Source organism: Aquila chrysaetos, chromosome 12, assembly GCF_900496995.4.
Source record: "Aquila chrysaetos chrysaetos chromosome 12, bAquChr1.4, whole genome shotgun sequence".
Classification (NCBI taxonomy): Eukaryota; Metazoa; Chordata; class Aves; order Accipitriformes; family Accipitridae; genus Aquila; species Aquila chrysaetos.
In genome coordinates, this window is record NC_044015.1 from 17,680,929 (window position 1) to 17,707,589 (window position 26,661).

Genomic DNA, 26,661 nt, shown 5'->3' on the forward strand with positions numbered 1-26,661 from the left:
ATTCCCAGCAGCTGACAATCAACTCTAAGATGTTTTTCTCACAACAGTTCTACATAACCAAAAGTTTGGTAGGAGTACTTCCAGGAAACCTGTAATTGCTTTGGAGAGCATTCTCCTAGGTCAGATCTAAAAACATTTATGGTGAATATTGGCTATTTTTAGATGTGATTAAGTGGAAACTGATGAATCATTCAGGCTTGAATTTGACACAAACAGGTAGGAAAGTAGGTTTTGTTTATTTTTTCCAGGGTAAGTAAATAATTGTGGTAAAAACCAGAAACTGAATGAATAATGAAAATTGCTTTAACTTTTTTAATATAAAGGATACACATGGGACATGTTTGTGCTCATACACATATGTATCCAAAAGTGAAAACTGTAATTTAGTAGGAATTGGAGTACTTGGGGAAGTGTGTGAAGATTCTGCAGGCTCTTTATCTCGGAGTAAATTATTGTCTCAATGTCACTTTTGTGGGTGACTCCAAAGGGTATTTAAGAAATTATATGGAAGAAAAATGGTTTTTAAAAAAGCAAAAAGTGCTGAATGTTAATTTACTTACTCCAGAGCTGAATGGAAAAACCATTAGGGAAGATATGCTGAATAGGTTTGGCAGCCTGTGCCACAAGAAACCTTTCCCATAGCCCATGCAGACAGAGCAGTTAAGTGTTAATAGGAAACCATACCGTTTTTTTTCCTTGAAACTGAGAGTAGTAGATATGTTGTTAAGAAGTGTTAATCTGATGTAAGACACAATTATTTCATTTATTAAACGTTCTTCACTACTGCTAACAGCTGGGAAACCACGAGTAACAGGTAAAACACATCCTCCTGATGCATGGGGAGCCATGTTTATAAAGTAGGTTACAAATTAGCTCCTGAGGTTATTAGAGAGTCACAGTGTATGTTCCTGGGATAGTCGAATAGCGGTGCTGGTGTGAGGTGGAGCGCAGCCGCCAGGCGCACACAAGAGATGCGGATCAGAATTCATGGCAGAAGCGATCTCCAGCACCCGCAGTGCCCTGGCAGCCTGTCCTTGCTGGTAGGTCTCACTTCTGCTCTCTGAGCTGCCACCACACTTCACCTTTGCTCAATTTTAAGCACAGGTATGAATTATCCCACTGCCAGCAATGGGATTGCTCACGTACTTGCACCATTTCCCATAAGTAAGTCTGAATGGAAAGAGGACTGCCACAAAATGCTAGATTTATTTTCCAAAGGGACACATGCATGGTTAAATTACATTTATGTTATATATCTGTTTTTATCTATCTGTCTATTTTCTACAATAAATCAGTGCCACAGGATTGTAAAATAAATATTTACATGAAGTATATAGAGGAGGTTACACAAATTAGGTTATATTGACATTGCTGATCTGTTTTATATTGATATTTATGGTATTTGGTTTGTTACAAGTCAATTAATTTATAAATACCTTGTTTCTTAAAGCAAGGTCTATTTAATAGCAAGTATTGAGGTCATTTTTCTGGCATGATATTTCATGGAAAGCTTGTTTTTAACCAAACTAGCAGTTTTTGGAGCACAGCTTTACTCAAAATTTCAGTATTTCTGAAAGTGATATGGAAATTTGGTAGCATATTGGAGTCTGATGCACCTGTAAATAAATCAGATACCTGGGGCGACAGGGACTTTTAGGGGTCACCCCGGGTCAGGTAATTCAGTTGTGGCATATCTTTCATAAAAGCAATGAGGAATCTCAGTAAGTTAATAAACTTGCAAGTCATCAGATTTTCCACATGCAGTCATGTCCTGTAAGTGCAATAGAGTGTATTAATAGTACTCTGATGTAACATTTTCCAAGTGTTTTGTAGTAATACTGGTTGGGTCATGTACTTCTAACAAGTGTTAACATTCCTTGGGGAAGCCTCAGGGTTTGAAGTGCCTTATACTACCATAAAATGCGGAATAATCAAATCTGTGAAGGACAGGCCACTGTGAGCCTGGCAGGAATATATGACACTTGTGTATTGTGTAACAGGCATTTCCTCTAGTTCTGTGATGAACTGGAGGAAATTATTTTGAAGTATATGCATTGTATACACGAAACAGAACATAACTTCACGTAACATTCAAGTTTCCGACTTAATCAATACATAACCATGGTGGGTTCCTGGAATGGAAAAGAACTGAAATTGCTGCTGTCACCCCAAAATCTTTGCTTGGTATCCTTTCATCCCCTTATGTTTTTTCTCAGTAGCACCTGGCTCCCCAGTCAGTTGTTGGACAGTCAGGGTAATATTCTTTGCTCCAGGGTATGGAGAAGGTGATGATCAGGTGCCACACAGGTACCGTTCCCATGGGTTAGACTTTTGGTGTGGACATCCTAGAGTAGGAACCTGACAGGTGGCTGGGACTGAAGAAGAATTGTGTCTAGATAACATTTGTTTAGTCTGCACACCGTTATTTGAGGAAAATACAAATCCATAGTTGAAAGATGCAGCACTCTCTCATACAGTTTTAGTTAAGAGAAATTCCAGTTGAAGGTAACGTCTTCCCATTAAGTGGACCATAGGGGCAAGGTTCATTCTTTCTGTTTTTAAGAACTGTTACTATTTCACAACAGTTATGTCTTTAATTGATGCCGGTATAACTTGCCTGTCAATATAGCTAATAGCCAATGCCACTGCAAATGTTGGAAGGTATTGCTTAGTAGCCTATAAACATGTTTATATTTCATCTCTAGACTCAGTCTGAAGTCTCACCCTGTCTAGATATGTACTCAAAGTTCGACACAGCCCCTTGCTGCCGGGATGCTCAATAAATCCTTACACATAGATGACTTTCCTGCTTTGTCTGCAGTTAAGGATGCTTCTGGGCAAAGCTGCTTGTGAAAGTATGTATCTGCAGGTTCACATCTCCTGCGATAGTATGTCATGGTAGCCTGTTGTCACCTGTCCTGTTGCAGTTCCTGAGCTCTGCAACGGCAGGTCATCTCATCCCATCCTATAGGGAGACATTGCTCACAGTCCTTGAACTACAAAACCTTTTAAGTCAGGGACTGAAATATTTTGTTCTGTAAAGAGCTTCCCACATACACTTATATCCTACATATGATCATTTACAAGAACAACTTACGTTTTACAGATTATATGACCTTCCAACTATATTTTAATATGGAAAAATTAATTGATACAACTATATACAAGGAATGAAATCTCATTTCAGTTAATATCATAATCCATGTAATAGATTAACATCTGGTTCTGACTTCCCAAATCTCAGCTTCCAAACTCTTCAGAAATTAATGGGAAAGTCAGTAGAAAGCTTTTACATACAGCATAGTATTAATTCTTCATGTCTGTTTCATTTTACTTTATTTAGACTTGAAAGATATTCTGTTTTACCTGCATGAGTTCAGAGATCTTCCCTCATCACCCGTGAATGGGAATCACATCACTACATCCCCATGTAACTCAAAAGAGAACATTGAAGGAAAACAGCCAGAGAAATTCAACCCAATCCATGTCATGAGTTGTATAAACCAGTTTTTGTACTTTCCACTGATATGACCTTTTCCACTACCTGTTGTTTGAAGCACTTTAATCAGTGGATTTAGAATTTATTGTATAATACAGCTTTTCTTTTTCAGACAGCAAAAGCCTTGTTAATCCCCTCTTGTGAGTCAGTGTAGAATTTGGCCAATGTAGGAAACTCGTTGAGTTTGTTGTTTCAGTCCTAATATCTCACACTGTGGGTGTTTTGCAGTTGATTTTGATGGGATCAGATATAGACCTTGAATCAGCTCCATTCACTTTATTGATAACTGATTTATTGATAATTAGAAGATATTAACCGAAATACCGGAAGTGCTAATCACTGTTGCTATGTATTATTATCACTGGGCAGGGAGGATAATAGTTACTCCTTACAGAGTTTGACTTCCAATGATGTGAAGAAAATCCCTCTGTCTGAAGTGGTGTCATGGTCAGGTAACCACCACTTCCAAGGGCAAAGTGTGGCTGGAGAGATGGAAACCTTCAGAGCAGCTCTTCAGGTGTTTGCCAAGACCCTGATTTCAGAGGTATTTATGGGGGAAAAAAAAAAATTACACAGGCATGAACGCTATCTATATGTGGCTTTCTATTTCTTAAATTTGTTTGTGTTGTGATATGTGAGATGTTGCCATTTTATTTGGCAACTGTATTGGTACATATTAGGTAATAGAGTGTCAGGCCACTGCGAGGGCTGGGGGCTCCCTGGGCATGGCATTTGTAATCATCCATGGTAGGTAACTGCTAATACAGAGTCACTATTTTTACTCTTTTTTAATGCATTTAAAAGCATTTTGAAATTAAACCTCCTTGCTTCTATTATTTCTTTTTCTTTTGTGTGGAATGATTATTTGCCGTTATCCTGAATATGTGAATGTCACATACAAGATATGTGCACTTGTAAATTCAGCAGGCGTTTTCTTGGCACCTCAATATTCCATTGATGCAGCTGGTACTTTACACTCGTCATTTAAAAAACCCGGTATCTTGCCAAATTACATGAAGTCTAATTTGACCTTTATCTCTGTACAGCTAAAGTGGTGGTATAACAACCCTTTCCCTGTCCAGAAGTAGGAATGAATGTAGAAGAAAGTGAATGCACAGAGTGCTCAAAGCTCTCAGATTTATCTCTCTCAAGATCAAAGAGCTAATCATAATGAATTCATTCCTTTTTCATGAGCAGTGGCTCTTCATTCTGGCCACAGTTCAAGAAAATAATCACAATCAGAAAGTTTGAGTACTTACGACCCAATTCATATCTCAGGTATGCAGGTGATAGCAAGGGTACAGGCAGGTCATTGCCTTGATTGCAGTGCAGCGTCACTGAGTGAGCGATGGCACAGCTGCACCATCCCCTCCAGACAGCGCTCGTACATGCTGCTGGTGACTTCTGCTGTCCCCCACCATGTGCTCAGGTTTTTGTCAAGGATGGTATATTCGTGGTCTAATGTATTTTAAAGAACATTTAAATAAGACATGTGTTTGTGGCCATTAGGACCAGAAGGGTAGAGACTAGCCTTGAAAGGAGGGCAGTTGGTGACAGAAGACAGATTTTGGCAAGAATGAGGGAAAGGAGGAATGTCATAAAAAGAAGCAGGGCAATGCAGGATGACAAAGCTTTATTTCGCATAATCTGGGTTGCTGGCCTCCTGAAAAGCTGCTTCTCTAGTTTGCTGCCCACCACGCTGTGGCAATTCTGCTCTTGCCATACAGGGGTGTGTATTGTTATCCCATACAGCTGGCAATGGAAACCCCATTGCTTTAGTTCTGCAGCTGAACCTGCAACATTTCTCTATGTTCTGTATGTAAGTGATAACCGGTGGAAAGGGTGCTGAGGTAGCCCAGAAGGGAAAGTGGAGCAGTCCACTGCAGTGAGTCCTTGTGAGAGATTAGTGTCCACCTTGGTGACTGTTTATGTTCATAGAAGATATATGCTCTGCAGTTGAGCACTACACTGGGTCCGCAGCCACGACCCAAACTGGAGGCATGTGTGCCTAGGCAACGAGGCACTCCTGACTGCCCTGTGCCATGCAGGAGGGTGCCTGCATTGGCTTGTGCACATAGGCTGGGACTGGAGTTCCTTCATCCCCTTAGTAAATCAAAGCCTATCACAACTTGATTCAAAGCATTCCTCAATAAATGAGCCTTTCAGCTGATGTCAATAGGATTTCTAGTTTCTTTCCCATTCCTCAGCATCCTTGCATCCCCAGAGAATATAATCAAGCACAGTAGACTGTAACAATCAGGGCTTGGAGATTCTGTAGCATTCAGGCACAGCCTTGAGGAGTCATGTTTGCTGACATTAAGTTGACTACAGCTTTACGGTCATTTTACACATGACAGCATGTCAGCTGTGTAAACCTCGCTGGAACAGAAGATTGCCTATGACTAGCTGCTGTGAAATTGAAATGATTTGTCTGTGTCTACGTGGACTGAAAATCATAGCTATTGTTTGCTAGTTGTTGCAATTTCTCAAGCTTCTCCTCTAATTCAGTGTAATTTTGTACTGGAGACAAGGCATTAAGGGGGTTCATGATGCAGGTGTGTGCCAGACCCCTGCTTCATCAGTGCCTCCCATCAGTCTCCCATCAGATTTAATGGGCTTCACCTTGAAAGCACCAGATCATATTGTATTTTCGTAACTTCAGTATAATTTATTCCAAGAGAAATCTGTGCCATTGCAGAGGGAAGTATTACTCAAGGTCACTTAGGGTAACAGAAGTGAGCTCTAACTGACGTGATTTCTGTGAACAACCTGTGGATTAAGGTACCATTTAGCGTAACTGGTGTAGAGTTTGGGCCCACAGGTTCCTGTGCTTTCAGTGTAACTGTATAGGATGGATGTGCTAGTCTGCACCTTGAACAAAAGCAATTAGAAAATAGTGATTACTCCTGTTCTCATTTTTCAGACTTAACAAAGCTATATAAAGTTTGTGGTGTAGTTAAACAACCAGACAATACTTTGAGTATGGCTTTTGAACAAAATTCTATGCAAGTCAGTTATATTTTGCTTTAAATTAGCATACAAAAATTGAAAATGTTTTGACCTATTCTTTTTAACCAAAAGCTACAGAATTCCTCTATGTTCCATAACCTGACTACTCTGTGTGTCACAAGGAAAACAGAAATGCTTTATTTTAAGTTTTTGTGATATTCTATTTCATGTGACTTGAAGTACAATAAAGGTTGGGATAAACAGACTTTATGCAACACCACATCCTAGTACAGAACATTTAATAAGAGAAAAGGAATAAAGACTCCCACTGAAAAGCTGCTGGTGTCAAATAATCATTTATTCTGCTGTTGTTGACTTGCCCCCGTCTAAATGACAGGGGCTTAGCTACCAAAAGGAAACAATATTCCAACAAATGCTTGTGAAACCCTGAATAATTCTTGTCACATCAAAAGCCTACGTGGAACTGTGTGCTTTTGGCTTTAGTGTTCTTTTTTTCTCACACATACAGAAACAGTAAATGAGGAAATATTTATGCTTATCAGAAAGAAGGCTACTTTTTACAAACATCCTTCCCCAGCACATCAACGGATCTTAAACTGCATGTCTGAAGTTTGGGTGAACTTCAGGCTTGATGTCACATATCGTGCTCAAAAGCTTTTTCATCATGCTTTCCATGTTCTTGTGGTAGCTGCTAGTGAGGTTTCGGACAGTTTCTGTTGTTTGCTCTTCTATTTTAGCAGAGAGGTTGCCTTGGGAGCCCATTACCTGAAAAGCAGAAGTCCTCTGAGCAAAATGAAGGGTTATATATGACTATGTTTATTGTACTTTTCTTTATCATCTAGCATAAACGTAACAGAAACATGTCAAAGTGCTTCCTAGCAGTAAGGGTATGAGCTAGGTTGAACTGTATGCATAAAAACAGGATTAAAGGGGACTCTTTCATATGCTCATTAGTAATGGGAATCTCCCCATATAATGAAAATTTCCCAGTTCACTGTGGGAACAACACTGTACATGTTTTGTCTTCTATATCGCTCATTTTAATTTGTTTCTATTTTAATGACTAGTCAACTAAGTTCCATCACCAGTGTGCTTCGTTTGGCCTCACTGAGAATGAATGTGAGCATGGCTAAGGAGGAAAACACGGGAAAGCCTTCCTGACAATGCATAATTACAGTTTCAGAGTACTTGAAAATGTCTTCAGCAGTTAGTGATGTATAACCTTCAACAAGCCTCAGACAAGGTCTTTTAATGTTACATTTTCTTATCTGGCGAAATACCAGACAGCTTCTGGCACAGTTAATATCAGGACATTCGCTTGGAATTTAATTGACTCTAGACTTGCTGAACATTTTAGCAAGGTTATGTTATAAACAGATGTATGTGTTCCAAATCCGTTACTTTGCTCCCTCCTCCCCCACTGCCCCAACATCCCTCGAATTCTTCCCTTACGGAAAAGTCCTTCTGATACTGGCAGAGAAATTGGTTTCCAGCTAAAGAATTCCAGGGGAGAGCAGAAGACATTTCTGCACACTGACAGAGTAAGAAAGGAATAAGTAACATATTCTTCTTGTTCCTGCCATGGTCCTCTGGTGTGCACTAGCAGCTGAAGCTAACCTGTGATGTTAGTGGGATACCCAGAGGATGACCAGAAACAAGGGAAGAATCATTAGCTTTATTTTCCACATGATTTCAGCCCAACTTAGGCCTTAAAAGAAGGAAAAGCAGCTGAGTTAAGATCTTTTGCAGATATCACCTTTGCAATTCTATTTATCAGTGCCTGGCAATGTAGTTTGTCCATAATCCAGATGTAGAATGCTTTCCAATTTGGGAGAAATACAGGGCATAGACATAACTGTAAATATCGGGAAAAGATTACAGTTTTCTATAGTAACTATTTTTAGCTGGCATTTTATTTTAGCTTTTAGACAAATTGTGAGGGTCTCATGTGGGAAAGATTGTACAGCTTAGACCAGATTTATGAAGCTGATTTTTTCCACTGGAGAAAATAACTTTCTAGAGATCCCAGATGGTTGTGTGTTATCCAGCTACTAAATACTTTTGAAAAACTTCATGAAAAGCATTATAATTTTAAGAATAGCCTCTGTAGACTGGGAACCCGCTCTCTCAGTTCATGCTAATACTGTAACTTGAGATAGTTGATTCTTATTCTTCTATGTATTTTTTTTTCCCTTTTTCTGCTTCTGAATTTGAAGACCTTTTTCTTTAGAATAGATACAATGCTGCTTAGTCTATGATTTCTGCTGACCTTCAAGGTCTGTCCCTTATTTTGCCCATACTGGTTTTATGCTAGTGTCATTCCAAAGTCGCTAAAACGTTACATTGAATTGGAAGCCACAAAATTCAGAACTAGGCTGTAGTACATCTCCAGAGTTTAGTGATCTCAGACCCTGAGGGCAAACGCCATGAGCACTAGCAAAATTGGTTTGAGATCCGGGCTTAAGTTCTGTATGTTTTGAAAAAAGATCTTGCATATTGTCACTCTAACCTCAAATTAATCGTTGTTTTCTGTTGCTGCTGTTGTTCATTCTGGACTGATGTGGAACATCTCATAGCATGAGAAAATTTACCCCAGTTTGGATACAGCAATATAAAGTAAGAGGAGGAATAGCATTAAGTGAGGCTGTGACAAAGAATTAAAAATACTTGTGTCCGAATACCTGAGACGGTAAACTGAACTGGGCATCAGACTTCCCTCTGCACTGGCTTAGTTGGAAATCCTGACTGCCTTCCAGGCACAGGTTAATAATGATGAAATTTGTCTGGGTAGATAAATGTTCGACATAATGGGGTCAGGGAATGTGAAGGAGGACTGCAATGATCTTGTACCACATGCTGTCAGTTGAGGAGCAATATGTGCTCTGTCCTGCTTGTGTGAAATGTTCAGTCAACAAACAGTGGCCTCTCCCTGCAGCTTTAATTTTGTTTGTGATGAAAAAATTGAGTTCACACCAAAGCAACATCTTTTCTCTTCTGCTATTTCAGACCTAAAACAAGAAGTCTGGCTTGACTGAAAAGGTGAACAAATTTCAGAGGTGTTTTTACTTTATTTTAGTGTCGGTAAACATCTGAAATTGTACATATGAGACAATTCCACCTGGCCTGGCGGTGTGACAGTGTGTCTGGAGGCTGGCAGTGTATGTTAGAGACTTTGTGTGTATATCTGTTCATAAGGCTTGTGACCTCTGCTGGAAAATGTTTTATGTGAAGTGTGACTGAAATGACAGGTTTGTAAAGCAGTTTTTATTTGACCTCTTTGGCTTTTTTTGTGACTGCTTTTGCACATGTAGTTTCCTTGCCTTTGCACAAAACAAGCCAGGGTAAAAACAAGAATAAAAACCTAAGAGGAAGGTCACCAAGTAAAAAGAGAATGGTACGTGAACCTTCATGAAAATACTAGAGAAAACTGCAAGATGGCATAAACGTATAAAATGTACTATAATTCAGATATGAAAATATCAGCCAGACCACATTTGCTATGAAAACGTAGTGAAAAACTCAAAAGTTTTGGTGATTTCAGTTCCAAGATGCACTCTTGTATGCAGTCAAAAAAGTCAGCGAAAGTGGAACGGAAATAGAAAGATTTTAAATCCTTACTTTTACCGAAACATCCACCTTACTGAAACCTCCAGTTTCAAGACAGGAATGAGGTCTGTCTAGAGTTAAAGAGGACCCAAAGGTGGTTTTCCTTAAGGGAGATAAGTCTTCAAAGTACAAGCATGAACCAAATACAGAATCTGGACAAATTTAGCAGTGAAAGTCCACAATACCTTCTACAAATGCATTCAAAGCCTGTGAAGAAGTCAAAATGAAGCACATACACATCATAGGTGATATCTCTGAGTTTAATCAGTATGATCACGTTGGTTTGCAGAGGTCTCCATGTAACACTGTTTGAAGCAATTTGTTTTACCCTTGAGCAGACTGACACTGCAAAAGAACATATGCAGGTTTCTTACTTACATTTGTTTGCTTGTTCCTAAATTCCTTCTCCCTCTGTAACCGGTAGTGGTCTATCTCAGCTATGGCTTCTTCTTTGGCCTGCTTCAGCCTCTTTCCCTTTCCTAATGGGGGAAGAAACAGGGATTTACTTCACACTTGTCGCTGTATCCCAAAAGATGAATCTCTCTAAATCAGAGGTATTTTACCCGGTGCAGTAAAATGGACAAAGCTTCAAGCAAAGTCAACAGCAGCTTTATTTGCACAAGAATGGTCAGAAGAGCCAAAGTGATTTAGGTAGGGTACTTTTCGATTGAAAGCCAGTCACACAAGTACCCATCTTCTGAGACCAACTCCCTGTGCAAAAAGCACACATCAAATGAAAGGCTTGTTGGTTTGCTAACAACAGAAGTCTTTTTGCAACTACACGTTTTCTCATAACACAAATGCTTTTTTTTTTTTTATCACAGCTTGGTGTTTAAATAAATATCTATTTTTCCTTCGTCAGCAATAGTAGCAGCCAGATAACAGATTTTAGTTGTCACTGATGGGAAAAGACGTTATTCTGTAAGATTTGCTGTATTGATTGGTTGCCAGCATCCCTTCGTCCTACACCAACTGGATTCTGCTTAGAGCTGGCAGATTTCCAAAGTACTGCAAGATACGTCTTAACCACTACCAAACGAAGTTGCAACTTTCAGCCTTTGTCCTCTTCCCCACCCTTTTCCCCTAACGTTTGTTAAATGCAGAGGTGAGTGGTTAAGAGAAAAAGGAGGTCAATGGTATTCTCTACCAATGTATAGAAAATATGAAAGTGCTTAAAAAGTGGTTTTTTTCCTTTTCTTTTTAAACAGGAGGGTGATCTGTAAGGTCGCATTTTAGGCTGTAGCGGAAACTAGAGCCTTCCTCCTGAACAGGCTTGTTTACATACTTACTTTTGTTCACTGTGAATAGTTACTTTGTCTTAGCTAAAATGCTCAGGGTTTGTCAAATCAAGCCCATGTAAGTCATTGCAGGACTGGGCATAAGGTAGTTCTTAGATCTAGCAGGGGTGTTACATAAAGGATAGGAGTAAAAGGTTTGACGGGAATGTGATGCTTAAGTTTTTACAGGAAGCAAGTGTTGAACATGTCATAACCACCCCACCATGATGAATCTCTGTCTGCCTGTTTTTCATAAAGTTGGTAAAGTTGCATGGATCTCCACAGGACTCTGCTACACTACTTTGTGAGGAAAAAGTCACTTTCTAACTCAGGGGGCTGTAAACCTCTTGCACTGAAAGTTTGTATGTTACATTTGAGACACCTGGGCTGATGCTGATTTTTGCGGTCTCTTCTGCTGTACAGGTAGAATTTTAGGAGTGGGAGGGGATAAGCTTGCTCCCTTTTCTTAATGGGAGAAATGTCTTAGATGGCTGAAAAAGCTATTGCTTAGTTGCTTAAATTAGGATATCACAAGAATGAGAGAGTGGAGGCTAGGCAACTGAAAAAGGCATTTTGATCTGATGTGTGAAACATCAATTTATTTATTTATTTATTTATTGCAACCTCCTACTTAACATCATTGAGCAATATGAATACTTTTTTAAGTTTGGGGGGGGGGTGGTGTTTTGTTTTGTTTTGTTTTTTTTTAATCTTTCAATTCAAGCACAAAAGTTGAAAACAGTACCTTTTCTGAAATCCTAAGGAACATTCTCCAACTAGGCTGGAAAGTTGAGTATTGGTATTTCTGATTTATTTTCTCCAGGCTGCTACGTTGGATTGGTTACACCTGTGCTGGGCTAATGAAGCCTTATCAGGTATGGCATATAGCAATCTTCTTCCACGGAGCATGGTACAATGAGGAAGCTGAATCTTGGGAGGAAGATTGTTGGTTTTGATACATCTGAGGTTCAACAAAAGCCTGGGTAAAATGCCTGATCCATTAATAAATTATTTGCCTAGTTGACAGTTCCTTCTGAAGTCATTATCTGCAGATGAGTGAGTAGAAGCAGAGAGATGCCTGAAATGTGAATTTCCTTTTAAAGTCTTGGACTGTTTGATTTTGTGGATGTGCTTGGATGTATTGTAGTACCTGGGGTGCATGATTCTATAAAGGCTTTTTACAGGAAGGAGGAACCTGGTGCGGAACTAGATAGCATTACTGACTCTCAGTTCATCAGTGCAGTGCTCTCTTTTGTAGTTAATTGTATATATTTCTCAGAGTCCTTCTGCCACCGAGGCACTCTGCTTAAGTATAAAGGGGCAGAGAGGCAGTTTAAAATCTAGCGTGTACTTTCCCAGGGTTTGTACTTGTTTGATAAGGGCTGATTGCCTCAGCTTCTGCTACTCATTGTATGAAGTCTTGGGACCAGTATGCGTGAACCAACAGATTTGTGTAAGAGCCTGACATCAGTCTGGACAGCAAAATTTGGAACCAGGTTTAGGTTTGTATTTTTTGAAGTTTCCCTTTTTCTCCTTTCCAAATTTGGAGCTGATCAGCCTTTTATAGAGTTTTCTTCTAGGAGCAGAGCTGGGGGGGTGTGATTCTCTGGAGCTGGAAGTCAGGGGGAGTGACTATGATGAAGCTCTGCCAATTTCACCAGCTGAAGAACTAGATCTCTACAGCAAATTAAATTATTTCAAAATCAGTGGGACTTTAATTTCAAATTCCATCTGGGGGGCCATCTGTAGTAAATATGTTGCATATTTGGCCACCGGATAGATAAATAAATCTATTTAAAATGCACAAAATGGAAAGAGATTAACTATAAAACAACAGTTCATTTGCCTCTGACAATGTAGCTAGTGAACCAAGAAGTATATATATACATACATGTCAGCTCTTGACAGTGCGCTGGAGTAAGCACAATACATAGGGTGTCACTGTAGGGTGGCAGCCATTTCATTTTTCCATGATGCCTTTAGGATTGGCACAGCAGGAACCTGCTGCTTCCTATTTAATTAAGTGGAAAAGCTGTGAGTAAATTACTGCTAGTTCAACAATGTTGTGGACAGAATCGGCAACTGCCAACATATGTGATAATGCATATGCTGCACCTGATTAAGTTAAGCAGAAACTAGAGCTTAACCTGCTGTTTCACTAGAGACAAACCAAAATTAATTAATCAGTCTGTTATTAACCACTTGTCTGCTACCTTAGTTGTGCAATATGGGATTGCCTTTTCAAAGTCTTACTGATCTTCTGGATGGGATTCTCTGCAGAGCACAGCTGAGCTGAAATCAAACCTTACACACTGAAGGGTGGCAGAGCATTGAAATTCAGCCAAGATCATGCAAAAAAGAGGGCAAGAAATACAGGAGGATGGGCAAGCCAACCTGTCCCTATGACATTTCCTCTAGGATCGTAAGGGTGAGGTACAGAAAGCTCCAAGTTTGAAGAGACTTTTGCCACAAAGGGCATGCTGTGGGGGCCAGGTTAGCTGCTGCCCCTTTGTCCCTCCTTCCTGTCCTTGAAGATGGGGAGCAGCAAAGCAGCTGTGCTATGCCTGGTTTCCTTGTCCACTGTCGTCCATGATTATGGTAGCTGACAGCCTATAAATTTCTATGCATCATGTTAAATTGGGCAAATCTTAACCAACTTTCTGTAACAAGTCAGCCCCTTGTTAGATTTTCTTACCTAACATGGGAAGGCATTATTAGCATGGAGAAAGGTTGTATTCTTCTTTCTAGGTATTTCTGTGATGTTAATGAAATACCTAGCTCTGGTTAGATCCAAAACAACTGGGGAGGATTTTTAGGTTGTTGGGTTTTTTTAGGTCTTGGAAGAAAAAGACAGTAGAAAGCAAAAATGTTGCATTCTAATTTGCTCAAACAGTAAGTTATCTTACTTTCCAAAAACTGCCATGCTAAAATTTGCTTTCTGTTTTCAAACATATCATCTAGGCTTCTAGCTGAATGTCTGCATAAAAATCATGTCATATGAAGAAGTTGCCAAAAATTAATCCTATTTTCTTTAAATAGGAACATTTCAGTTGTCTTCAAGAGTGTTAAATTGTCTGCAAAATGGGATTTAAGGATGCTCATTTTGAGAAGATTATTTTGCCCTTTTAATAAAATACAATACAAGCAGCTGACCAGTATGTATAGCTTTTTCAGTAGATAAAATATGTCCTGGATATTATCCAAGAGAGTGCCACGGATATAATTCTGTTTACAATATCTTATTTTGATTAAAATTTGTTTTTAATCTGATTTCCTGAAATCTTTCATCTGAGTTTTCATTTTATTAGGCATTAGAAATTCAAGCCAAGATATAAAAATCTATAGGAAAACAAGTTTTGCTAAACTCAGTGTTCATGACACATTTGTTTCCCTTATTTTACCCAAAAGGATTTTCAGGAACTGATGTCTTGGCTCTGACAATGCTCAGTTATGTCTGGGATCCAAATTATGCTTAAAGCAAAAATGATAGCTAAAGCAGTGCTGTGTATAAAAGGCCAAAGGATTGCAGACTGTTTTGGTTTGTCTTTTAATCAATTTAATAGTTTCAGCCTTGCATGTGTGCATTTACCAACAAACTATTAATAATTTGCCAGGTATAAATGACATCAGCCAATGATACAGTAAAGATATTGCAAGCCAGGATAAAGGGTATTGAGCAAGAAGTATGAAAAAGCATGTACAGAGGAGCTTTAGCACTGTATTTTTGCTTTGCATCATGTCTATAACTTTATTTATTTGCTAATTTTTCAGTTATCCAAAGTGGATTTTGCATTACAAACAGCTGCACATGTCAGCAAAACCTAGGCCCATTATCTGTTTATATACAATATTGTGTGTTCACGCTACATTTTGATCTGGTTATGTGAGTATCAGCTGTAAACAGGTTTGCATAAGGGTAGTTTTGCTAATCACATTTCCTTGAAAATGACTTTTCCTGGTTGTGTCCCATGAACAATCTGCCATTCATTCTTCTCACGTTACGACGTAAAATAGAATAGTCAGACTCATTTGTATAGTGGTGTTTGCTGTGCAATGACTGTTTGCAGTGACAAAGGAGGTCATAATGTACAGTTTAGCAAGGACGGGACTGCATGAGCACTCACTGGATGGGTTCATTGCTTTCACTTGCCGCCCAGATCCGCAGAGTGCCCAGCCCTGAGCAGAAGCTGCTGATATGAACTGGTACCAGCTGGATCTGGGCTGGCATTTTCTGACATGAAGCAGCACGTCCTCGCCTTGTTTCACTGAATTGTGTGTGCACAGGTTAACCGATTGCACTGGATATATTGGTTGCATTTTATGTATTTGCTTTTATCTTAGTTTTTATGCTCAGAGACAAACTATGCAATCCTTTATGCTGATCTGACTGCAGAATCACTCTGGGGAAGATACTGTTGAAGTAATTCTGGCTTGGCATAACTGGATTTGGCACTAAAAGAATCCCTTTTGTCCTTATCCCACAGTATTTAAGTTATGCTGGTATAGTTAAGTATCTAAGGTGGTGTAGTGACATTGCTATGAAAAATATTTAAATTAAGGAAAACATGCAAATTTTTTAATTTTTTTGTAGCTTCACTGTGAACCTCTTGTAATGTTGAATATAATAATGACTGTCTAGGCATCATTATTCCATTAGATTAGCTATAATGCTTGGTTTAGCACAAAATCCAGGGTGGACTAGTCCTTAGAAAAACCCAAATCAGGAATATTAAGGCCCTACCTTGCATGTGTGATCACGAAATCTAAAATTCACAAGAGCTTTGCTGTTTGCACCCTAGTAGAAACTGTTGGCAGTATTTAACATGACCAAAAAGATCCACCAAAGTCTTTAGGCTGTAGATGAATATGCTGCTTCATTAGTTATTTAAATTTTTTGCCCTTGATCTGCTATACTGAGGAATAAAATCTCTTAGAAATGCTTGAGGTTTTTCATGGGATCACACAGAGCTGCTGAGGCTGGAAGGGGCCTCCAGGGTCTGCTCCACCCCCCTGCTCAGAGCAGGCTTGGCAAGGGCAGCTTGATCAGGGCCATATCCAGCGCGTTTTGAATATCTCTGAGGAGGGAGACTCCATAGCCTCTCTGGGCAGCCTGTTCCTGGGCTTGACCTCCCTCACAGTTATAGAGCTCTTATGTTTAAATTTGTGCTATTGCCTCTTGCTCTTTCAAGGGGTGCCATTGAAAAGTCTGGCTCTGTTGTCTTTACCCCCCTCCCACCTCCCCCCCCCCCCCCCCCGATTTTCATGTATAAGAAATTTTTATTTTCCTTAATTTTTATAAAGGCAAAAAAATGTTTGGCCTTGAAAGTAATAGAGAAGGAAGTCATACTGATGAAATATTTTTACTCCAAATATCTTTACTGATAGCAAAATTCTTAGTAGCTGTTTTTCTGTAGCTGCTGAATAACTCCTACCAGTGTATTAGTGTTGAGGTAAGCATAAGCGGTGGTTTAATTCAAGTTTCTGACTTAGAGGGGTCTGGAAGATATTTTAACTGTAAGAAGCCCTGTGCTTATCACAAGCACTCGGTGTGGGGCTGAGGTGATGACAGAGGAGAGGTTTTTGCAGAGTAGAATAAATGCTTCTGTAACCATGTCTGGATTCTGCAAGACACTCATCTTCAGTCATTACTTTTATGTTACAATGATACTTTTCATTTTTGGAGTTCCTTAATTTACAAAACCTTTTTTTAACTGGCTGTTTTAGAAAAAGCTAAACTGACTTTTCTGGTTTTAAAAACAAACCCAAATGAAAACAACAAAAATAACTGAAACCAAAAATAAAGGGTAATCAACATCAAGCTATCATAGCTAAAGGCCTGATTCTGCAGCCTGTGTTCAGACCAAACTCCCATTCCCTCCACTGGGTGCAGTGCCTTTCTAGGTCATATGTTTTCTTGCTTCTTGCTTCTTGCTTTGGGGAACAGTGCATTTCCTCTGCCCAACATGAGGAGGGAAGAGCCATCCCACCCAGAGCACCTCATTTGGCTATATAAGGGTTGAATCACTTCTTAATTATTCCTTGCTTTCAGGTGGGGAGCAGCAACCCCCAAACACCTCTTTTTTTTGTGAGCCTTTTGTTTTATGAAAGTGGGAGATTTTTTTTTTTTTTTTTTTTTTTTTTTTTCCCCTCTGTTGCTTCTGCAAGGCACAGGCAGTTGCTGGGTGCTCAGGGAAGGGGTATTGCCTTTCTACTTATTTTTTGTATGCTGCTGCACAAATTAAAATTTCACACGAATAATTAATGAACACACAGCAGTGCTGATTTGTGTGTAGAAGGGATATAGACACTACCCAAATTATTTTTGTTTAGCTTCTATTTCTCCCTGGAAAACAAAATATATTCCTTCATCACACTCTTGCTCCACATGACATCATCTTCATGCATTTTAGTTGAGTCCTGCAGGACAACATTGTTTCCTGCTGCTGGTTTCTAAATTGAGATAACTCCATGAAAGAGTATTAATGTTTCAGTGCTAATGCAGGTCAGTGACTCATGTGGTTGGTATCTACATTCAGGAGAATAACGTCACTATATTTTGCATTAAATCACTGGGAGATGAATGCAGAAAATGAAGGAAATAGATAATGGAAAGACTCTGCCAGGAGACTTATTTCTTTGATTTAAATTATTCTAGCAGACACCTTCATTTTTATATTTGTTATTATTAATTTTTTGCTTATATATGACTAGAATAAAAATATTTGAATTTATTATTATTTGATATCTACACAGGCTTTGCCCTGGGCATTTAGGCATTCAGTAAACAAGATGTTTATTTTAAATTGAACATTTAATCACTTGCTGATTACTTGTACCATGTAATAAGACTCATATGAGTGACTTACTACATACTGACAATGCTTGTGATTGTACCATGACTTTGATTAGTATCATTGTGCTGAAGTCTCCCTTTGTTTTCATATAATTTTTCTGAAGCGCAGCTGAGATTAGAAGGCAAGTTACTAGATTTCATAAATAAAGAGGAACACTGAAAAATTTATACAAGACCTATAAAGAGAAATAGAGAGTTTGGTGTCTGGTCCTCCAGAGCTGGCAGCCAGAGGCATGTACGCTTCTAGTTTAAAATAGCTAAGGAAGGCTGTAGTGACATTATTGGCATTGAGATAAAGCAAGACTAAATCTAGCTGACAGGATGAATGTAACAAAGAAAACCTTGTTTAATGTAATAAGGCATGTGTGTGCATACACACAATCATACATGTGCACACAGAATGTTAAGCAAACTCTGAATGTTCAGGTTTGGTTAGATGCCTGGCTGCAGTCAAAGCACAGCACTAATGCAAGTGAGAAGAAAGAATAGGAGCAGTACAGCTGTGATGTATACAGATGAAATAATGCTGTTTTTCCCTGAGCCACTGTGATTCTGAAGAGCTTACAGTTGAAAACTACAGTAAAACCAGGCCAGCTACTTACGTTTTTTGGCTTCCTCCAGTTTGTCCTTGGCACGTTTTTCTGCCTGTAGAAGCTGCTGGATTCCCTGAGACTGGCTGGTCATGTTGATTGCTGAAGCCAGTGCACTTCTGCAGGGACTGGAGCTGGGAGGGAGTTTTATACAGCTGCCAGGCTCTTCCTTGTGCTTCTTGTTCTGTCTGTTATTACAACAACCTTCCAGATTGCACCAAACCAGCTGGCTCTGCCTGGATTGCTGCTGGGCAAAAAGACCTGCTAGTGCAATCAGAAAAACACAGCAGCGAGGTTGAAAGGAATGTTCTCCCCTCCTCAGGGTCACAGAAAAGCTGAAGTATCCGATTAACACATTGGGAAAAGATGAGAAGAGCACTCCAAGTGGCTTGTAGTTTAATGGGGATTTTTTTTTTTTTAATCTTTTATTGCTGAAGCAGAATATAGTTAGTCTTGTCAGAGGAACTAAGGAAAAAAAATTGTTTCTTGGAATTTCCTTTTAATAAAACTTCCCCTGAATGTGAAGAATCAGACTCAGTCAACAAGTAGTTTTGGTTGAACACAGTGAACTGGTTGTAGGATTCTGTTCAGTGTTACTTCTTAACATTATTTGTTAGAGTTTTTTCACTTTAAAAAAATCTTCATTGGAAATGAATTCATCAGAGACTAAAGTTTAAAAAAGCACATGGTAGTTGAGGTGTGCTCTGTGCTGTAATCTGCCACGAGGGACATGAGTGCTGTGGTGGGAAGCTGTGGGATTAGCTCTAAGATCCAGACACTGGAAAGGTATGACTGGTTAGGTATTTCAAGTCCTAACACACACAAGAGCCAAATGAACGTGTGAGCATGGCTGTAGATGCACATATCATTGCCTATGGTAGGAAAGACTGTTTTGTGAGCTACTGCATGAATAAGCAGCATGTTCATATTTTGAATCCTTATTAAAAAAACAACAAATCCCACTGTCACAGGTACTTCGGCCATTGCACAGGAGGGAGACATGTCAAGATGCATAAATAAAACAGATTTTTTTTTTTAAATACTTCATAGCATGAGTAAAGCATATTTATTGCAAGTTCTTCTGACACAGCTGTCAGGACCAGAGATCACCTTCTGATGTAAATGTTTTTTTCTGGCTGCAATTATATATATAGAGATATATATTTATACATATATGTATATAGCTATGATTTCTGCATATATATATATGTATATATAAAAATTATTTGGTGCTCTCAGGTCACAGCCCTTGCTGTAAGGCCCTTTCTTTTCTGGGGCTTCTTAGGGCAGCTGTGCCGTGCTATTTGCTTGCTGCAAGGCTGTTACCTGGTCCTTATAAGGAAATGTGTACTGTTGTTATTGTTATGAAGTTTTTTTTTTTTTTCCCCAAATAGCTGCAGGCTTGAGGGAAAATGGAGGGAGAAGCCTTTTGCCCTATTACTGTCCTCAGCTGTGCTCTGAATGACAGTAGCACTGAGACTTTGAAAAGGAAGTTTTGTTTTCTGATATGTGCTATTGTGGAGTCAAATTCCACCCAGGCTCCCTCTCAGGAAAATGCCTATTTTTTACAGTGTATTAGTCACTGAGTTTTTTCCTTCATCCAGAAACTGTGTGAGATGCCTCCTCACCTCCAGCACTGAAATCAGAGGTCTGCTCTAGCTGCAAGAGAGTGGACATGGCACTATTTTTAGAAGATTTTACTGCATAGCCTTGAAGTTTATTTTATTCAGACATAGAAGAGGAAGTGATGATCAATTGTACAGAAAATGTGGAAATGGTAGGGTTAGGAAGCCTGTTGTGCCACTGGGGCTTAGCTCCAAATGATGTGACTGGCAAAGAAAAGCAGAAGTGGAAAATGAAAGTAAAAAATGAAGAGGTTTGGTTTACTTGGGGCAGGAAACTTGGGCTCAGAACTTTAAAGCAATAGTCACTTAAAAATTAAATAGGAAGTGAAAATGTCAGGCTTGTCTCAGACATCAAAAGTATATTCCAGGCAGAGGGTCTTGTCAAGCAAATTTCATTGCTACCAGAAATGTTACAAAACTGCTAGCAAACTGTTGTTTCAGAGTTTCTGGACTTGGCTGAAAGCATCAGGGTCAGACCCTTTGATTTTTCGCAGCAGTTCTCAATGCTGTAATTGTGTTACGTCGTCCTCAGTAATGATCTGAATTTTGAGATTTACAATCTGTTAATTTTAATTAGTATTTCACAGAAAATAGTTTTATATGATGAATTTTTATAGAAAAAAATACCACCCTTGAACAGATTACAAAGCTCTTCTATTGTTAAAAAATTCATATATTTCTTAAGGACATCATTTGAGCTGCAGATGTCACAGTTCACATATTTCAATGCTTTTTGGAATAATAATAAAAAATCTCATTTTATAATTTTCCTTGTAGTTAGTTCATATACAGTGTGGTGGCATGCCATGCTGCTCCTCATGGCATCAGACAGGTACTGGTACACCTCTGCGGGGGAGAAGATGGTCATTTATTTTGGCTGGTGCTTATACACATTTTGTTAGACTCCACACAAAGTATTGCTGCTTAGAACTAATTTCAAAGCTTGTCTGATGATGACGGTGATGATCTCAGACTATGTTGACATGGCATCTCTGTGTATCCCACTTCATGGCTAATTCATTAAAATAAAGTAGGTTAAGCCATCAACTGACCAAACGGGCTCCTACTTCACCATACAAGCTAATAAGAAACTTCTCTATGTCGTAGTCACTGGCTTTCCTTCCAAGTCAGTTGCAGACTCATTTAATTAGAGAAAAGAAGCCGATGTGGTGACTGGTGATGGGGGGAGGAGGGGTGTTACCAGAGGGAAAGAGGGCAGAGAGGTTTTGGGGGGTTTGTGGTTTTGTTTTCTGTTTGGGTGTTTGTTTTGTTTGGTGCTTTTGTTTGTTTGTTTGTTTGTTTGTTTTAAAGACCCCTCCCTTTTCTCCTCAGCATTTCATCCAGCTATCTTGGTCCCCAGAATTTCCTGAGCCTTTTCTGGTTATCTTCACTGACAGAAAGGGAAAAACGGGCTCAGTTCCGGCATTCTTGCTCCCCCAAAGCAAAGCCATGGAGCAAGGAAATCAAGAGTCTTACAAGGGTTCAGAGACCCTGCTGAGCTCCCCCTGCTCATCCACAGCTTAACCAGCAGAAATACTCTGAATCAGGCATTTTTAGTTTAGATGGAGGCTGTGCAGCTGCTGTCTTCTCTCTGCAGTGGGAATGTCAGGGCCAGTGGGTAAGTTCATCCCAGGTAGTTTGGATTATTTTATTTGGAAAAAAATCTGCTTGCTGTTACTCAGGTTGAGCCTAACCTAGCATGAATATAACAACTTCTCAGTCTGTCTACCACTGAGCAGTAAAGACAGTGCTGTGGCATCCTTTAACTGTGGTTTAAATGTGCACAGGCCCTCCTGTATGTAGGAGGGCAGCAGGCAGAGTTTCCGCTGAAATGTGTTTAAGTTGAAGGTCTCCCATTCATTGTCTCTGTGGCTATTTCCCAAAGCACACACATTTTTTAGTCACTTTTTTATTATAAAAAATATTCTTTCCAAATGAGCTGCCATCAGTACTAAGTAGTATGCTTTGTTCAGGCTACAGCTTCAAAGCAGTGACATTGATTCAACGATAAAGCGTTAAAATCAGCAGCATGTCAGCCAGGGCAGCTGGCGCAGATGCTTTTGTATGTCAGTGTGCGCCTTTTGTTTTGTTGCTCTAGAAAGGCCCAGTAAGGAAAAGCAGGGTGCACACCTGCATAGCTTCCTACATCACGATGGGGACTGCTTTTCTGATGAAAATGGAGCACCTTCAAATGGAGTAAGATCTATCATGTTGAGAAAGAGTAGTGGGCTCCTGTCAGCGTTGATGTCAAAAGGTCTTTGTGCATGAACTAAAATGTATGTAGTAAAAACCGTCACACATTTCTCAAAATCATGGCCTTTTCTCTCTGAATTCAACAACCATGTTTGCTTATATTAAAAGAAAAATAGTTATGAACTTTGTACTGAAGCTGTAATTATGTCTGCAAGCTAGGATTCTCGCTACAGCATTTTCTGACAGTGACGTTCTTGCTCTGTTGACATCAGGACAGTTGACCTCAGCGGCCTGAATTTCACCCAGAGGCCTGAAAAATATGGGAACAAAAAGGTAAGCAAAGCTGAATAAATATTAAAATATTGCCGGAGGCAGGTTGCTGCCATACTGTCTGGGTGAGCTTATTGACTGCTGGCCATGTCTGTCGACACAAACCCAGCTTCAACTGGCATAGCAGTCTGCCTACCCTATATTGAACACCTACCTGTAAACCAACTCGTATTTTTTCCTAAATTTGGCCTGTGTCTAGATAGGAAAGTTTGCAACTATAGTTGGTTTAGCATTCAGAGAAAGCCAATGTGAGCTGTGTATTCAATTATTTTTCCTAAAAATCTCTTCAACTCCCAGAAGAAAAATTAAGGAAAAAAAAAAAAAATCCTTTTTTTCCCACTACCTATGTGATAATTCAGGTAAAGTAAATAATTAAAAAAAAAAAAGGTGAAAAAAAAAAGGCAAAAAAAAGCCATAGTCTCTAAAACTTCCAGGTTAACTTGACCATCAGTATGGTTGTGATTATTTCCTACTCTCAGTGTGTGGTGTGTCACCCCAGCCAGCAAGTAAGCCCCCACCCAGCAGATTGCTCACTCCCCCTCAGTGGCATAGGGGAGAGAGTCAAAAGGGCAAAAGAGAGAAAACTTGTGGGTCAAGATAAAAACAGATTAAAAAGTGAGGGGAAGGGGTGGGGGGAGGTGAAGTGATGCAAAGGCTTGTCACTCATCACCTCCTACAAGCAGACCAATGCCCGGTCAGCCACTAAATAGTAGCTACTTTGGAAAGACCTAATCCCCTGTTTTATTTCTGAGCCTGGCATTACATGGCATGCAATACCCCTTTGGTCAGTCTGGGTTGCTGTCCTGGCTGTGTCCCCTCCCAGCCTCTTGCCCCCTCCAGCCTGCTCCCTGAGGGGGCAAAGTGAGGAACAGAGAAAGCCTTGACATCCTGCAAGCACTGTTCAGTAACACCTAAAACATGGGTGTGCTATCAACACAATTGTAGTCACAAGCCCACAACATGCAGGCTGCGATGAAGCAATTGACTCCACCCCAGCCAGACTGAGCACGCAATGCTTCCTTTCAAATAATGTTTCCTCTTTTTTCTTTTCCCAGGGCAGCTCTTTGCTATCTTCTTTCCCACCCTTCTGCACAAACAGCATGTCTCTTCCCTTATTACATCCCCTCCATGATTTTTAGCATTGCTGCCTTCCCCAAAAGAAGTTTGCAGCCTCACCAGTTTCATGTGTGCAGGCAGACAGGGAGGGGAGGGGAAGGGGGAGTCATGTAAGTATATTTTGAACTGTGTAGGCTAACCAACAACTCGCATCCATGTCACAGGTCAACATTCACTTGAAGAAAACCAAGTGTAGTATACCAGAAAATTTCAGTGCTGTCTCAAATTAGATTTACCAAGATCAACAAAGATACCACCAAGAAAATAGTTCAACTTTGCAGCCTGGAGGAGCTGAACCTGTAGTCTTCTGTACTGTACTTACATGCTGCTGCTTTGTATATACCTCAAAGTCATTTAACCAATTTGCTGACCTTTGACAAAATCTTAATTTTCTACTCAGTCATTTCATTGTATTTCATTCCAGCTCTGAGCAACACCAGCTTAAACTGAAACTGAATAAAAGGAATAAGAAGAATAGTCCTCATAAAGCAAGAGATTGTTTGGAAAGGTAAGGCACAAAACCTGCGGTGGAAAAACGCTAAACACTGGCAAACATTTTATAACCAGAGTAGACATCGCCTTAGCTAAGCTAGTCCCTGTAAAATTTCCTGATGTTATTCCTGATACAGTTATGAAGGTGATGGGGGTGTTTTTTCTCCTTATTTTGTAAGACCTGCGTTTGAATTAGTGTTCCTAAAACAAAAAACATGTACACGTGCTTATGCTAGTACACGTGTACATACACAAGCATGTGTTTGTTCATTGAGATTTAAAATCTCTATTTCTTCACTTTCCAGTGCCTTCTAGGATTTTTGGTTTAACAAAAATAAATAAATAGAATTTACCTTCCCTTCATAAAAGAAATCGGAACATTAACTAATTTTAGCTTATTCACCACTTTACATCGTGTCTCCAGTATTTCTGTTCTTTGTTTGTCTCACTCCTCATATGGCTGTCAGAGTAGCAAGTCTTGCATGTCAGGCAGTTCCTCATCTTAGAGGAGGAAGGACTTTTCTTGTCAAGCCTTCATGCAGTAAACACACTTTTTTTTTTTTTCTTCTTTTTTTTGCCAGTCTGTCAGTAACACATAGAGGTTTGAGTTTTGCTTTGCAGAAGTAATTCTGCTGATAAGGATCTCTGTATGTTTTACTTAAAGCATTTTTCCCTCTTACAGGCTTGGAAAAAAGGTCAAAATTCACCATTTGTTTTGCTGTTCTTTCAAACACTTGCAAGTAATTTCGGAACTTAGCTAAACTCAGCACAGTTATAGCATGTTAAATGGGTCCTGACTTCCAGCGTCAGACTTCTTTAAAAGCTGGCTGATTTATTCTGCTGCGTGCAGAGTGTTAAAAAAAAAAAAAAAAAAAAAAAAAGAGCCACCATGCCCACGTGTAGCACACTTCACGTTTTCCTACTGTGAGGAATTTTGCTGCTTTATCCAGCAAGGAGGTGTATCTAAGGCCTTCCTGATAGATTTTCCTTCTATTTTCAGGGCTGCCACTGCAAAAATTGCATCAGATTATTTTCTCTGAGCTGGCTCTGGCCAATTGGTCAATGGCATGATGCATCATCAACTGGTCAGTGTTTCTAATCCAGGGCTATTATTTTTAAAGCATTATTTTATGCATATAGTACTCTTTAAGATGCAAATACTATGGCAGAACTTGTGAAGGAAAACATGGGAACTGCAATCAGAGAGTTAGAGCTAGCTAATGCTTACAGCTGACAGAAAAGTATCACTGTGCACAGGTGCAAGGCCTATTGAAGGAACCCATCGCCTCTGGATCCAAAGGCCACGACATACATTATCTGCTCTCGGTTAAAGGCAGGAGGTGACCAGGCTCACAGGAAAGCTTGGGGCCCAGCAGAGACCCCCCTTCTCCTTGTGGTGCTTGTGCCTCCCACAGGCCTGCTGCTAGGCCGCCTGCTAGAAAGGCATCGAGCTGCCAGGCTAACCCAATGGGGAGGAAGAAGTGAGGTGAGGGAGCAAGACATGGGATTATAGGACTGGTTTGAGGTAGCGGGATTGGGGTAGGAAGATGAAGCTGGTGGGAGCCAGCTGCAGAGACGTTGGGGCCCTCATAACACCTTTTCAGAGGAAAGGTGAGGCTCGGCTCTAAACTTTGCTTTTGGCCCAGTGTTGTTTGGTATTGTCCTTTGTGTGGGATGGAAAATAACAGCAGTGGCGATCCAGAGATAGGTCAAAGGTGATGTGTATCATTGTCCTGGAAGTGTAATAGACTGAAAAGGTGCATTTCTGATAGGAATTGTGCTTTTAATGGTGGATCTTGGAGCAGGAGCCATCATGGAAGAGTTCCTCCTATGTCTCCCTCACAGCTCCTGTGTGGAGATGTTGTCTCTGTATTTCTGTCGTTGTTGCACAGAAGTTTTAGGGGTCAAACTTTGCCTGGGAGATGCAAAGAACAAAGAGGAACAAATTATTGTACAGTAGGAACATTTTGGAAGTTCCTTGTCTACCCACAGGGAGTATTTTCTGGCCCTGCGGAGAGCCACAAGATTTCTGGTATCATGCAGCATTTTAAAGGGGAATGTGTGACCACCAATCGGTGCTGTTCTGAAGTCATCACAAGAACAAGGTGGA

The 26,661-nt window shown here is 39.8% G+C and overlaps 1 protein-coding gene across 1 annotated transcript; it reads right to left on the bottom strand.

Moving 5' to 3' along the window:
* Window positions 1–6,788: 6,788 nt before the first annotated feature.
* Window positions 6,789–19,238, bottom strand: ATP6V1G3 (ATPase H+ transporting V1 subunit G3). The gene is made up of 3 exons (XM_030033071.2): window positions 18,808–19,238; window positions 10,454–10,554; window positions 6,789–7,234 (listed from the first exon to the last, which is right to left on the bottom strand). Exons 1-3 carry the CDS (start codon window positions 18,887–18,889, stop codon window positions 7,061–7,063), a joined length of 357 nt encoding a protein of 118 aa, XP_029888931.1. The 5' UTR covers window positions 18,890–19,238; the 3' UTR covers window positions 6,789–7,060.
* Between the last annotated feature and the right edge of the window lie 7,423 nt (window positions 19,239–26,661).

What these genes read in the sequence shown, in the direction of transcription:
- ATP6V1G3 (XM_030033071.2), bottom strand. Translation starts at nt 18,889, where the DNA reads ATGACCAGCCAGTCTCAGGGAATCCAGCAGCTTCTACAGGCAGAAAAA. An exon ending in ACTGGAGGAAGCCAAAAAAC is followed by an intron (nt 10,555 to 18,807) that starts GTAAGTAGCTGG and finishes TTCCCCCATTAG; the next exon opens with GAAAGGGAAAGAGGCTGAAG. An exon ending in TTAGGAACAAGCAAACAAAT is followed by an intron (nt 7,235 to 10,453) that starts GTAAGTAAGAAA and finishes TCTGCTTTTCAG; the next exon opens with GTAATGGGCTCCCAAGGCAA.